General features: G+C 39.2%; 1 protein-coding gene across 3 annotated transcripts in view; it reads right to left on the bottom strand.

Annotated features, from left to right (window-relative positions):
* The window catches only part of Slc9a6 (solute carrier family 9 member A6), a 56,067-nt gene that overhangs the window by 33,508 nt on the left and 7,032 nt on the right, over positions 1-15,527 (bottom strand). For all 3 annotated transcript variants that reach the window (NM_001419592.1, XM_039100496.2, XM_217630.11), the window contains 5 exons: positions 12,269-12,468; positions 10,092-10,169; positions 9,738-9,814; positions 9,327-9,439; positions 4,238-4,343 (listed from right to left, as the gene is read on the bottom strand). In NM_001419592.1, the coding sequence (NP_001406521.1) occupies positions 4,238-4,343; positions 9,327-9,439; positions 9,738-9,814; positions 10,092-10,169; positions 12,269-12,468 (574 nt within the window). The remainder of the gene's footprint in view (positions 1-4,237; positions 4,344-9,326; positions 9,440-9,737; positions 9,815-10,091; positions 10,170-12,268; positions 12,469-15,527) is intronic.

Below are 15,527 nucleotides of genomic sequence, written 5' to 3'. Positions count from 1 at the left end.
CTTCATCCCCTTTGATAATATTTACAAAATATTGAAGGAACCAAAATATGTATGTCTTGCCTTCTGAGTTTGCTCTCTTTGGATTAGTCTAAATTCCAGTTTCACAGTATCATTATTGTACTCTTTTTTTTTTTTTTTGGTTCTTTTTTTCGGAGCTGGGGACCGAACCCAGGGCCTTGCGCTTCCTAGGTAAGCGCTCTACCACTGAGCTAAATCCCCAACCCCCATTATTGTACTCTTTAATCACTAAAATGAACAACACATGGAAAACATGACGATGGGCCTGTGTCTTCTGTTTTAGGCAAATGCTGGCCTCTGGCTTGAAATCTTAACTCATTTTTTTCTTATGAGGAAACATTTCATCTTGAGGCATAAATATTTACATGAACACTTTTCAAAAGATTCTAATACCAATACAACATATGGCTCAGGGAAAAAAAATCCCTCCATCCTCTACAGCGCTAACACATGTGTCTTATGCTTCTGTATTTATTTTCTCATTTTGTTACATGCATGCTGCTTTGAATTCGTTATGAGTCACGGTTCTATGGCTAGGCTGATTTTGAGCCCACTGTGTAGCTGAGGATGACTTTGAAATGCTGATCTTTCTGCCTCTACCAGCCAAGCACCGGGGATAGAGTTGTGTACGGCCAAGGCTGGTTTTAGTGCAGAGCAAGGGACTGAACCTGGAGCTTCGTGCAGACTAAGCAAGCAACCTAACAGCTGTGCTATAGATCTAGCCCTGGTTTCTAACTCTGCTCCTTCAATGAGCAATGAAACAATTACAAAACCAAGATATTTAAGAATTCAAAACAGTACTAGCAGCATAATTTATTTAACCATTTGCCCATTGCTAGAATTTAAAAGTTGCTTTTAGGGATAAAGTTCAGTAATAGAACACTTGCCTAGACCACAAAAAGATGTGGAAAAGGCCCTGTGTTAATAAAAACACAAACAAAAACTGTTCTTAATATTTGCTTCTATAATGAGGAGAAGAATCCCTTTGTGAGGTTTATATATTTTGGCCCATTCCCTTGTGCTCCACTCATAGAAACAGAGTATTGTTGTATCTCTCACTTCTTATGTGCTTCCAAAACAGCCTCGAATTCTGGAGAGAAATATGACTATTTCTCTGTTTTTAAAAAGTTATAGCCATTGGCCTAGAAAGTTCACTTTAAAACCATATTCTTGGAGTCAAGGAGACAGCTCAGTGGATAAAGGCACTTGCTGCCAAGCCTGAGGACCTGAGTTCAATTCCTGGAATCCATGTGGTAGAAGGAGAGAACTGGCTCCCAGCAAACAGAAACAAGTTCCAAAATACATTTTATGCATTTTAAAAGGTGGCCTTAATCTCTTAATTGCCAAACAATTCTCTCATAAAGACAGTCCAACCCCCCTGTGATACAGGATTGCCTTCCAGAATATAGACAGCAATTATCAAACTAAGGGAATGCAATACAAGCGGAGTAAACTTCACACCCTTTGAAACACATCAAAGGTGAATACAAGATGACCGTCAATGTACTGCTGAGTACCTCCATCTAGTGACTCCTCATAGACAAGCAACACAACTGCTTCCCCCCACTTTGGGGCAGGGACTCACTTGTTCAGCTCCACCAAGACACATGGATAACTAACAGCTGCCCTGCCACAGTGGTACCGTCTAGACATAGTGCTTTCCCGTGAAAGCTGCAGCAGAGACAGCATGCGTTACCCTAACTCCTACCGTCAAGAAAGTACCAGATATGGATCATCCTTAGAGAGAAAGAAACCACTCAAAACCCAATTTGACAAAGGCTGCAATAGAAATGTGGTCCTGTGGGAGACCCTCCATGTAAGAGACTTTCCTTTTAAACACAGTTCTTCATCACTGAAGCTCAAATACCTTTTAACACTAGTCATATGCTAAAGTTACAGGCAATGGGTTATTTTATTGATGGAAAATGTAAGGCATAGGGAACCATGGTTTAAGGTAGGACCAGAACAGAACACAGACAGATTTTTCTTTTGACTCAGCGCATTCAAGGAACAAGAAAGGAATGCTTATCAGTTGGATGATTAAATGGTAAAGTAACCTCTGGGATAAGGAACTGACGTTAAACACAACCTTCTTTGCATCTCACTCTCTTCCTTTAGGACTGAAGGGGGTGGGTCTCGTGTGTACTTATGCACTGGAAGTTTCATGATCTTTATCATTTCATGTTTCTGAAATGCCTAATTACCATTACACCCTCCATTTGTTCTTCCTCTCACATAGCACACAACTTTGATTTTGTACCTATCTTCATGGAAGGTACTCACATTCAGCATCAACATTAGTTAGAGTCATGACGGTTTGTTTCTTTTTTTAAGATTTATTTTTTATGAATGTGAGTACACTGTAGCTGTCTTCAGACACACCAGAAGGCAGCACCTTATCCCATTACAGATGGTTGTGAGCCACCATGTGGCTGCTGGGAATTGAACTCAGGACCTTTGCAAGTGCAGTCAGTGTTCTTAACTGCTGAGCCATCTCTCCAGCCCCAGGTTTTGTTTCTTAATTTAGGTTTATATTAATTATAAAAATTCTGGGGGCTGGGGATTTAGCTCAGTGGTAGAGCGCTTACCTAGGAAGCGCAAGGCCCTGGGTTCGGTCCCCAGCTCCGAAAAAAAGAACCAAAAAAAAAAAAATTCTGGCAACAGACACAGTAGGGAAGGCAGCAATCCTTATACATAGCGATTTGACCTTTAACACAGCGCCATCCACCTCATGGAAGGGATTAGTATATCTCCGAGAGGGTAATGTCTCACTGTGTAGTAAGGCCACGGTGGTTGTCAGGTTGTACAAAACAGAGACCGTGACTTATGACTCTTTTGTAGCTAACAAAGTAGAAGTTAAGGAGAGAAACAAAATAATGAGAAAATGTGAAGGGCTTTTTCTTCCTCTCAGGGCAAGTTCTAGTATAAGATGAAGGCCACAGTCCACATGGTTGCCTATGTCCTTAGTTAAAAGTGAGGTCCTCTGGGTGCAGAAGCTCTTTCACCTGCAAACGCCTTGGAATAACAAACACAGCAACTTCTATTATTAGATAAAATGCATTACTCACTCAACAATCATCCTTAATAAAAGTGTGTTTAACACATCTGAGGTCAAAACATTTCTCAGATGATTATGGTAAATAAGAAAAACATGAATTAAACTATAATATATTTTCTCAGTTATCAAGCTGGCAAAAAAGTTGGGCAAGTAAACTCCTGGGGAGGTCTAAGAAAGAGAGATCCTCATATTGTGGGGGTGTGGAAGTATAAAGTGATACAATCCTTTCACCGGCAATTCGCCAATAATAAATAAAAGTAAAATTGCACTTATCCTTTAAACCAACCACAAATCTCAGCACTTCTGAGAAAGTACTCTACCATATACCTATGCCTGTACAAATGAAGAAAGCCTGCTTAAAATACTGCAACTTCCTTTGGAATGGCAAAGGACTGAAAGTTCTTCAAATAAGAGGCTGAGAGGGCAAAGCACTAAAGCAGGGTTCACAGAGAATCCTGCAAAGCTACAAAACAGAAGACCTGCCTTTGGTATGAAAATATAGCTAGAATATGCTCGTGTTCTCATATACAGTACAGGAAGTTACTTTCCAACTAAGAATTGAGTGGCTGGAGCTCAGTGGTAGGGCACTTGCCTAGCATGAACAAGGCTATAACAGGTTCACTTTCAAAAAGTGCCAAAAATTAAAAACAAAAACAGAAATGAGAGGCAAATAAAATATATTCGTGCCTGTGATGGGATTTTAAGAACTACAAAGATATCAAAGAAACATTTTATTAAATAGCCCTAAGGAGCAAGAAAGACAAGGACTAGAATAAGAACAGAATTTTTATACAAATTTTTTCGTGCATTGCATTTGAATTAAAAACTTAAGCCTAAGTAAAAATGTACTCGTTATAATATTAAAACAGATAATAAAATTAAAGACATTAAAATGGCTATAGTGTAAATATATTACAAACAGAAAAACAGTAGAAGGAACTATCCTGGAAATTTTATAAGAACTATTTTTATATGAGAGGAATGAAAATTTTTTCTTTCATTTTTCCAATTTATCCATAACATATATGTCCCTGCCAAAGCAAGGCAAAAGACTCATTGTTTGGAATATTTCTATCCATAATGTACTTTATTCACCAACTGACTTTCAGCACCTAGTGCCCTCACATGTAGTATTCAGTATAGAACAAAATGTACACTTACGAGGACAGCACTATGGCAACTGCATCATTGAGGACACTTTCCCCGAAGAGAAGAGCGTAGAGTTCAACATCAACTTGAAGTTCATGGAAGATGGCAAGAACAGTCACTAGCAGAGATAAAGAGTCAGAGGAATACTCAGACACCACAAAAACAGCACGAACCTCAACAGCTGTTGGACATATTTAGACAAAAATTTCTTCCTTTCTAACATCCTCTTACTGAATTAAAGTTTTAGTTTTTTCTGACAGTATTCACTCCTAATTGGCTACATGCTACACCATCTTTCTCAAAAACAGCTGAAAATAACCTTGAAGGCCTGAGTTGGCTTACAATCTTCATGCAAATTTGAAGAGTCTGGTTTTGTATATTTATTTTCTATAAAGAGTATATTCAGAATTTCTTATAATCTAAATAGCAATTAATCTTTAATAAGGAAGAAAATAAGAAAAGTATCCCTTTCTGTAAGGAGCCCTTGTCCCTTGCAGTTTTACAACTCCCTTCTATTTGACTTGCAAACTGGAAGCATACCAAGTTAAGTAAAGACCTTAGGAAATGAAAACACAACTTTCATTTTTGGTTGGCACAATTTTTATGAGCAGAATAACGGCTGCTGTATTTAGCTGACGAAGAAGCCAATATCAGGCTATTATAGGATAAGAAGGACAGAAAGCACAACACACCATTCCTTTGAGGAAGGGATTATGTTAGAATTCTTAGAAAAATCACATAAGTGTGATCAGCTAGATTGTATCTTTCATTGCTGGGTCACATACTGCTCACCCATTAAATAAACCCAAGCAGATATGAAAATGAATAGAGCCAGAGACAAGAGAGCATTTTTAAATAGGAAACATAAAAACGGAAAGTTGCATTTTAAAAGGTAAAATTTTTATTGCAAAACACTGGTGTACACTTGCATCAAAACGCAGATATATTATATGCCTATATATATATATGTATATATATATATATATATATATATATATATATATATATATATATATATATACACACACACATTCCTGAAACTGGGGGCCAAAGAAACAGCTCAGCGTTCACTGCATGGACTTTTCTTCCAGGGAACTAGGACTCAGTTCTGAGCACCTTCATGGAGGCTCAAAACAGACTCTAACTCTAGTTCCAGGGGACCCAGCACCGTCATTCAGCCTCCTCAGACACCTAGGCACAGACATGCAGGCAAAAGACCCATATATAAAATAAAGGGGAATTTTATAAATCTTTTAAAGAAAAATTATTTGGGAGAGCTTTTATCTTCTGTGTGTGGGTGTTTTGGTTGCATGGATGTCTGCACACCATGTGAATGCCCGTGCAGGTAGGAGGCAGAAGAGGGTGTCAGATCCTCTGGAACTGGATAGTTGTGAGCCACCATGTGGGTGCTGAGGACTGAGCCTGGCCCTCTCAAAAAGCAGCTAGTGCTCTCAATTGCTGAGCCATCTTTCCATCCCCAGGAAGAAAAATTTTAATGCTTACTAAGAGAAAGTAAAAGGAAGAGTGAAAAATACTGTCACAATTTGAATAGAGAACCCATGGCTCAAAGTTCTAGAAAGATAATGCAAATTAATAGAACTAGAGAAAGTGTGTACATAATCTAGAAAAGAAATCTATCAAACTTTATGTAGGCAAAAGATTACTGCTAGAGATAGTCTGGCAATGCTCCAACCAAAACAAAACCAGGAAGTTGAAGTAATGTTGTCAGTTTGATCTTCAGATACCTCACAGGCCTGCTTCTACTGAAAAGACAAGGACACCTAAGACCACAGGCTTCTTGAAAGTAGGGGGACAGCCTCTGTAAAGTCTTTTAAGAAGCAATACGATTTCCAGTTTTTATAAATGTGAATCTACAACTAGGTGTGATGGCTCAGTCCTCTAATTCAGTTCTTGGGAAGCCAACTTGGGCTACACAATGACTAAAACCCACCCTGAACTACAGAGGAAAATCAAACCACAATGTTAAACTGAGCCAAGCCTGGGTGTTACAAACCTGCAGTGACAAATCCTCCAGAGGCTGAGGCAAGATGATCCCATCATCAAGGACTGCCTAGCTACAGAGTGACTTGAAGGCCCAACTTGAGGTCATAGCAAGGACCTTTATCAAAACTCAAAAATATGGGAGCTGGGAGATGGCTAACCTTACTAAGTGCTTGTCAGGTAAGCATCAAGACCCCAGTGTAAATCTGCAGCACCCGCTGGGAAAGGCATATAACAGGCATGCCTGCTAACTCAGTGGTAGGGAGGAAGAGACAGGTAAATACTGGAGCTCACCATCCATTCAGTCTAGATACTGATGAGCTCTAGGCTCAGTAAGAGATCCTGTCTCAAAACATTAAGGTAGAAAGGGGTGAAAGAAGAGATCCGAACACACTTGCACACACATACACAGATATTCACAGGAACACATCCACCATGCATATACCCAATATTATATTAACTAATTAATTAGCAGCAAAAGGGCTCAAGCATGGAGTGATTGCCTACTGTGCATGATTCCCGACATCCTATATATCTTCAGCACTACAAAAATGAAAAATTACACCATATAAATGTCTGTCTAAAATGGCGATCTGGAAACTATTTTGAAACAGTCCCACTAGATAACACAGGCTAGCCACAAGCTCTCGAAATTCCTGCCTCCACTTTCAAGTACTGTGATTACAGGCAGGTACCATTGTGCCTAGCTAGCCCTGAGTAATCTTAGAATTATCTCTCACAGCATATGGAACACATTCTTTCTCCTTTCTATCATTCCCTGGGTTATCAAAGTTGAGAAGGAATTCAAAGGTAACCTTAGGACACTGACTTCAATTGTGTTCCATGACAATTAAAGAAGATGATTAACTTCCAAGGGCAAAGAGTGAAAAAGTACAAACCTCTAGCAAAGCCTAAGTAATAATAAAAGAAGACTTTGACTCCGCAGATTCTCCATCTTTAGGGGAGAGAGACAGGTCAGTGGCAGAGCACTTGCCTACCATGAGCGAGGCTCCTAACACCAAACGAGGCTCCTAACACCAAACAAGGAAAACCAAGAGCCCTTTAGTTGGTCCCTATGCTGCCGTTCTTCCCAGTTACTTTTATGACTACATGTTAACTGTCTAAGCTAAGAGGTTTCACTACAATGTTTTCATCCATCTATATAATGTGCATTGATCCTATTCAAACCATTACCATTCCTGGTCTCCCTAATCAGCTGGTGCCCTCTCTCCATTGCCAAGTAGTTCCCCTTCTACTTCCATGGTTTATTTCCTTTTGTTAATTTTAGTTTTACATGCAAAAGGAAATATACGCAATTTGTCTTTCTGGTTTGGCTTACTTCAGTTAACATGATTTCCAGTTACAACCATTCCTCTGAAATGATGTAACTTCATTCTTTATGAATAATAAAACTCTATGGTATATATGTATGCATTTATGTGCACATATATAATATTTTATCATTTATTTGTAGATAACTTCCCATGGTGATTTTACAGTATGCTACCTTGAACAGTACTCCGATAACTATGGGAGTGCAGGTATCTTTGCTATGCTGATTTATATTCCTTATGTCTAAAGAGTGATATATCTGAATCATATAGTAGTTCTAGTTTTTGAAGGTTTTCTTAGGAACCCCCATACTGATTTCCATAGTGGCTGAACTAATTTTCAGTGTACAAGATTCCTTTTTCTTGAGGCAGTGTCTCACTCTGTAGCCCACACTATCCTCATACTCACAGCAATTCACCTGCTTCAGCTTCTTAAATGCTAGAATTACAGGCATAAGCCACTGTGTCCAGCAAAACTTTGTCCACCCTTACCCCACAGCTTCAGCAGACATCTTGGCCTGGCTGAGATGAAATCTTGGTATAGTTTCGATTTTCATTTCTCCAATCACTAAAAGTGTTTAACATTAAAAACATTTATGGGCCACTTGTACATTTTTGAGGAGTATCTAATCAGTTCATCAAAAACATAAAGAGTGGCTTACTTAATCCTCTACTGTTGAGCTTACTGCAATCTTTCCATATTCTGCATGTTTACTCCGACCATTTCATTCTACATTTTCTACAAATTCCTCATTTGAAGATAGCTTTTGGTTTATCAATACACATTCAAAATTTTAAATTTTATTTAGCAATTCAATTCATTCATTAATACAAACTCTTAGAGATTGACACAGAACGAATGAAGAAGCAAGCTTTGTCAATAAAATAATTTTGTAATCATAAGGCCAATTTTATAAAAAGTATTTCTTTAATATGCTGAAGACTACTAAAATCTCTAAAGCACATGCTATCAGCATAGCTGCCATACAGCAACCATTTTAAACTGACTTTTCTTAGTTAGGCAATCACAGCATGCACAATGCTTCGATAAGAGACAGACTGTCATGACTCGAGGCCAGCCCAGATGACAGTTAAGCCCTGTCTCAAAAGACAAAACACAGTAGAGTGCATGCCCAGGATGCACATGGGCCCGTGTTCGATCCCCAGACATGATGGCACACCCCAGTAATCCCAGCACTCAGGAAATGAGCACAAGTTCAAGATCAGAAGTTCAAGGAGATCCTTGGCTACCTAGTGAGTTAGAGACCAGTTCGGCAGCCTGTGCTACATGAAACCTTGTCTCAAAAAAAAAAAAAATGAACAAAAACCCCTAAATTATTTTTCCTTTTTACAAAATGTAGATAGCTAAATATAAACAGAAGATTTTTGGAGCAATGGCTGTCTAGAAATGTAAAAGGAAGTATACAATCAATTTTAAAAACTATAACCTAAAAAAAAAACAACTATAACCTTACTTTTCTTTTGCTGTATCCAATCACTAGGATATAAAGACCAATTAAAATTTCTCAAGAAAATATTTAATAGCTCTAATCCAAACAGCATCAATTTGGGAACTAGTTACAGGTAAATGTGCTGAAAAAAGTAAAACAACCAAAAGGACTTGAAAATTGTTCCCCCTCCCGCCCCCATTGGACAACACAGTGCTAGTGAAGAACCTAGGCCTGACTCTCTACGTCAGAGAAACACAGCACGTGCTTTGGCAGGAACCACTGCAGCCACAATACGTCAGCTCCCCTCATCAAGCATACCTGGGTCTGTGGCTGATACAATGGCACCGAACAGCAAGCAGTCTGTAAAGTAGAAATCTCCCGCGAGTTGCCCAGTCACCTTCATCAGGGTTACACAGCCGTACATTATGGACCTGTTCAATAAACACATTCCTATATCATAACATGCCAACCATTAAAGAAGTTAGAATGCAGTAGGAATAAGAGAAGTAATCTACTAGAGTGCTCTAAGATTAATCCTGAATTGGATTAATGGGTATTTGAATAGAGCTAATACTTTTGGTTTAAGGAAAGTTCAAACGATTACTAATACGTACCACAAAAAACCCACATCTGAGAATACAGTAATAATACAAATCAAATGCAAGTCAAAGGCAGTTCTTTTAGAATTATAATCTGAAGGCTAAAAGACATTTAAGCTTCAAATCTTACCCAATAACGAAACAAGAGATTGCTGTTCCGAGAAAGGCATATGCTAAGATAGACCCAAGGTTCCGGAAGAAATGTCTCTGAAAAAATAAAGTTATGCTGTTAGAATATCTACCAACAATTGACAAAGAACGCCCGTCTAGTGTAATTTTCTCTACTAATATTAAATGCATCATACTCTAGAAGAAGCTATGCAGAGAAAGCATTCTGATACTGGCATAAATTTCAACATTTCAGAAAGACCAGGAGAAAAGAAAGGAAGAAATGCCAAGTACTAAGTACATGGGAAACATAGGAGACGTCAAGGCACGGGAGAGTTAAGGCCAGTCAAAGTGTAGGAAATGTGAAAGAACTCACCCTTTTGAGACTGTAGCCTGCATAAAATATGATAGGAGGAAGCAGTATGTTGAAAAAGACTTCTGGATCAAAAGTAACCTGTTAAAACACAGAGTTCTTTTCGATTATTTCCTTTAGAATGTCTCACTACATCATCAAACTGTCAAAAGGAAGGGATTCAAGGTTAAAGTGGTCAACAGCAAGAACACTTGTATGTCAACTTCAAGACACTTCCTGTAGGAGTGTACATTAGCATTTCTCTGATGCTCAACACTTTTTATTGGCCATTTTTATTTCTTTTGATAACTATTTACATTATTAGCACAATAATTGGATAGATTTTGAGGGGTTTTCTTTTTCGTGGTTCTTTACATATCCTAGATTTTAATATTCTAATTGATGTGCACTTGCAAAGGATTCTTTTCCCCTTAAGCAATCTGTCTCTTTGTGTGTGTGTGTGTGTGTGTGTGTGTGTGTGTGTGTGTGTGTGTGTGTGTGACTTGAAAGTAGAAAAAACTCAGGAGAGGAAAAAGAGGGTAGTAGAACACATCATGTATGAGTGGACACAGGGGACACAGAAGAGGACAATAGAAGAGGGAGACAAACTAGAGCCAAATACAATGACAGCCAGGCATGAAAAGGAAAACAACCCATTATTCTATATGCTAGCTTAAAAGTAAATATCCCAGGTAGGGAATCGTAACTTTTGCGTGCTTTACACAATGGTTTTTAAGTAGAGGAGAGCTGTTGTTTTACTTTTCCTCCAGGGACAGGATGACAATGCTGGAGAAGTCACTTACTCCATTTCTATGGAAACTGTGCTAAAATAGTATATTACAATTCTTAGCAGAGTACAACGATACACATCTGTAATCCCTGCATTTTTGTGAAGGGTCTAAGGCAGGAGAATTGCTTTGCACTCAAAAGTAGCTGGAACTACACAGAAACAGACCAACAGTGGCCATAGCATGGTTCTGTCTCAATACAATAAAACTTAAAAATGTTAAGAAGTAGAGAAAATATAAACATATTTTTACTTTACCTAAAAAAGACCTGAATCCAGAAACAGAATTCTAGGTTATATTTATTGTTATTAAGTAAAACTGAGCTGCTAAGTCACATAGCATCCATACTAGTGTAGTTCAAACTCTACACAACCCAACATTTCAAGTCCTCACAGCCCTACTCATTTTAAACCCACTGCTCTAACAGTGCAGATGCCCTCCTTCTGTTCTGAAGGCTGCAGGAGAATCTGATATGAACGCGAAGCAGCATTTACTAGAGTTTTTAAGAAACTGGCCATTTTCATGGCTGCTAAGGACTCTGGTTATAAGTACACTTTGAGTTTGTAGGAAGTTTTAAACCAATAGGAACATAACTAAGAAGCTGTAAAAATGAAGTCCTAGTAACTAGAAGACAGGAGACAAAGGGGGCAGGGGAAGGTGGTGAAAATAGAATGATGTGTGAAGCGGTGCTGCTTCAGGAGAGAAGCAGTGGGACAGCCAGGACCCGAGTGAGACTGCATCCCAACCTCCCATGGAGAGCAGCCTGCAATACCCGAGCTCTTACTAGGGCCCCAGAAGTTGTGTGAGATTATGAATCAAAGAAAGGTGAAATGATATTTGTTTAGAACACAAGCAAGTCATGAAAGAACCTAGTGGTATTGGTGGGCCCACAGTTAGAACCACACGGACTCAATGTGCTCATGTACTGTAGAGCAATAGGACCATTTGTAAGCTGGAAAAGCTTATGAATTCTTCTGAACTCACGTCCTGATCAGTGTCCATTATATAAACCTTACACACTGAGTAAAATAAAGAGTTACAGATCCTAGCCTTAAGCACAAGAACATAAGCAGGCCCATCTCCTAATAGCATTACATTTATTAATAGGGTTTATTACATTTTAAATGATTATTTTAATTATAAAAAATTGTAGCTAGGGAAGGTGGCACAAGCTGGGACAGGCAGGTGGTGCATGTGTGTAACTACAAGGAGGCGGAGGCAGGAGGATTGATGGCTACAAGTTCCAGGTCAGCCTGTTCTATGTAGCCAATTCCAGGGCAGCCTACAAAGCAAGATGCTGTCTCAAAAACAAAAAGAACCAAAGAAAAACAAGCAGCTGTTTTTCTGCAGATTCGCCTAGTTGCTCCTTCCACAGCTTTAGAAACCCGAGCATCCCCTCGACTGAACTCTTACCTTCCTGAGCATCTCGTTATCCTGAACATTGTTGAGTTCGTGGGAACTAATCTCTCCTTTCAGCGTATACTCATAAAACTTCCCACTGACGTTCACCAGCAAGGTAGTCGGACTTGACTGCACTTCACAGCTCAAGGTCACATTGTTCACATCGCTCGGGACATGGATGCCATACCGAAGCACAAGGCCAACCAAAAGACCTGCAAACGAAAGAACACATCAGCTCTTCTCACACACAGAAACTGCTCATCTGTACCCAACACATATCTCTAGATTCAGAACAGAAATTTTCCGACGAGTGTCCCTCATGGAGCACAACCTAATTTCACACCAAATTGCTGTTACAGGTTGAAGTATTACTGAATTCCAATCTTCATGTAGTCCAGTGGGACCGGAGGGATCGGAGGGAAAACATGCCCTAGAGTATCAGTAAAGACCTCTGCATTTCTAAGTCACCATATCCATAACTGATAAGGAAATAAATGAGAAGATTCCTTCAAGTCATCAGCACACAGCTTATGCTCTAATGGCGTTGAGGTGACAATGGAGTCACCCTGGAAATTATTCTTTATAAGTGTGGCTGATTTGGTGCACACATATAATCCTAGCACTCAGGAGGGTGAGGAAAGGCTGGGTTCAAGGACTGCCTGGGCTATATAGTGAGTTCCTGGGCAGCCTGAGCTACAGTAGTCCCTGTTTTCAAACAAGAAGGAAAAAGCAAAGTTTTTCTTTGCTGCTGCTCCTTGGGCTTGAGCCGAAGACCACAAAAGTGTGCAATTCTAAAAACCCCATCCATTAACTAACAAGACAAAAATACATGCTCTTTGTGTTTATTCCCAAAGCACATGCACATAGGTGACCAAATAATATATACTTAATAAATGACAAATTAAATATACTATTTCTAGATTGACTAAATTCTTCTATTACTAAAAGATCAGAATTAAAATGTAAAACGCCCACATCAAAATCAAGACATGAAAGTAAGGTCCTAGTCCTGGTCCTCTGTAATCAGCATACAGGTTTTACTCCTACACATATGCAAATGTATCCAATTCTCTGGGTTCTATAGAACTGGACTGATAAACTGCAATGCTTAATGGCAGCATTATTGAGACATAATTCTAATGCTGTAAGATTTACCCTTTTGAATTCTGTGATTCAATGGTCTTTAGTATATTCACAAATTATATATTCACAAAGTGTAACTCGATCACCATTAATTCCAAAGCATTTTCAACACTCCAAAAAATTACAATACTCCCTACTCCCCTATACACAAACTTAGCTTTTTGGTCTTTTTTAACTTAAAAAGACTACATATATACGTGTGCACATATGTGTACATGTGGTAGTAGAGGGTACATGTTAAGATTGGGTGTAGTCCTCAGTCAGTCTTCACCTTATTGTTTGGGACAGGGTCTTTCCCTGAGCTTAGAACTCACTGAATTTTGGCTATACTAGGTTGCCAGGGAGTTTCAGGGATCTGCCTATCTCTGCCCTTCCTCAGAGCTGTGCTTGAAGACACGTGCCACCATGCCTGTTTTTACTTGGGTGCTGGGAAACCGAACTCAAGTTCTCTTGCCTTCAAAGTAAGTAGTTTACTGACTAAGCTATCTCTCCAGCCCTGTAAGCATCAGCACTTGAAAGCTAATAATCTACTTTTTCATCTCTATAGATTTGCTCATACTGGACATTTCATATAAATGTAATCCTACTATGTATGGCCTCTTATGTCTGGCTTCTTTCCCTTAGTATAATATTTGAACTTTGGCTTTGCTGTAGAATGCATCAAAACTTCATTTGTATGGCAAATCGATATTCCATTATATGCAACCTCAATTACACACTGAATTCATATTTCTGGAACTTTCCTTAAGGAAAGTTCTACAGTACTAACTAGATTTTACCTTCCTATGGCCTTTTGTTCTGACTGTCATCCATTCAATATGTAAACTGCTAACACAGTCCATTTCAAAGACTTCTTAGTCCAGCTAGCAAAAAGGACACACACACACACACACACACACGTAAGATGTTCTAAATATACAGAATAGTTAAGGAAGTCTAAGGGAATGAGACCTTAGAGGGCTTTTTTCCAGCATCGTCACCTAAGAAACTATCACTACGAGGAATAGATATAGTAGAATATATATCTACCAAGGAATAACAAATACGACTGATGAGGAGAATCATAAGGTGTTTCAGTGTGGCTACTTTAGGAGCTGACAAGGGGTGAACTTTGAAAGATCTGCAGGAACTGAATCATAAACAACCGTGAGTGTTAAAGTATGGGGCTTGGACTTTATTGTCCTAAAGCAAAAAGAAATCATAAGTTCTGAGTGTGAGCTGGACACTAGAGTTCTACTTTAAAAGATTGGTGTAGACTTGAGAGGATCTAAATGGCTGTCTAGGTGAACACTGCAATCATTAGGCAGTAAGAGCTTTGGACCTCATCTAAGAGAATAATGCCAGAAGTGGGGGTGGCTGGAAGATAGTAGGTTTTAGAAAGCCTTGGTGGCTAAGTAGAATAGGCTAGGGAGAATGAAATGAAAGACTAGAGGAGCCCTAATGGACTTGTCAATGAAGTGGTTACATCGGCAGGAGGACACAGGTGGAAAGCAGGGCCATTTAATGAATGGGGACACATCAGGGAGACTGAATTTATAGGAGGAAAAGGCCAGGTTAGTTTGTAAAAGACTTTGATTCATAGGTATGCATCTGCCTGTCATAGGCATATGGAGGAGATACGAAAGTGACCTAGACCTGTAGTATCAGCAGTTGGGAGAAGCCTGACACAGGATCTCAGGACCTCTGGAAGAGCAGCATGTGCTCTTAACTGCTGAGCCATCTCTCCAGCCCCCTAAGTTTAGGTTTGAACATGCTAAGTCTGATGTGCCTGTGAAAGTACACACTTGAGTACATGCAGTCTAGAATGCAAGTAGGGAACCTCAACTTGGTAATCAGTGGTAGAAGTTAGAACATACATGAGACGATCATTTGGAAGCAAAAAAAAAGTATAGGGAAAAGCTACAGATGTAGGCCCTAGGTGTGACCCCTAATCACTAACATTGTGGGGCCAATAGGAATCAAGGAACCGATAATGAGTCTAAGGAGAAAAAGCCATAGGAGTGAGAAGAAAGAACTAAGTGGTGGCTAAGCATTCAGGAAGAAAGGGAAATGACTCAATCCTCATCAGAGGCTTCGTCCTGCAGCAGATGGAAGTTAACATGGAGATTCACAAGGAGGCAATGCGAAG

Source organism: Rattus norvegicus, chromosome X, assembly GCF_036323735.1.
Source record: "Rattus norvegicus strain BN/NHsdMcwi chromosome X, GRCr8, whole genome shotgun sequence".
Classification (NCBI taxonomy): domain Eukaryota; kingdom Metazoa; phylum Chordata; class Mammalia; order Rodentia; family Muridae; genus Rattus; species Rattus norvegicus.
Note: the sequence above shows the minus strand (reverse complement) of the source record. Positions and strands in the feature narration are given on the sequence as shown.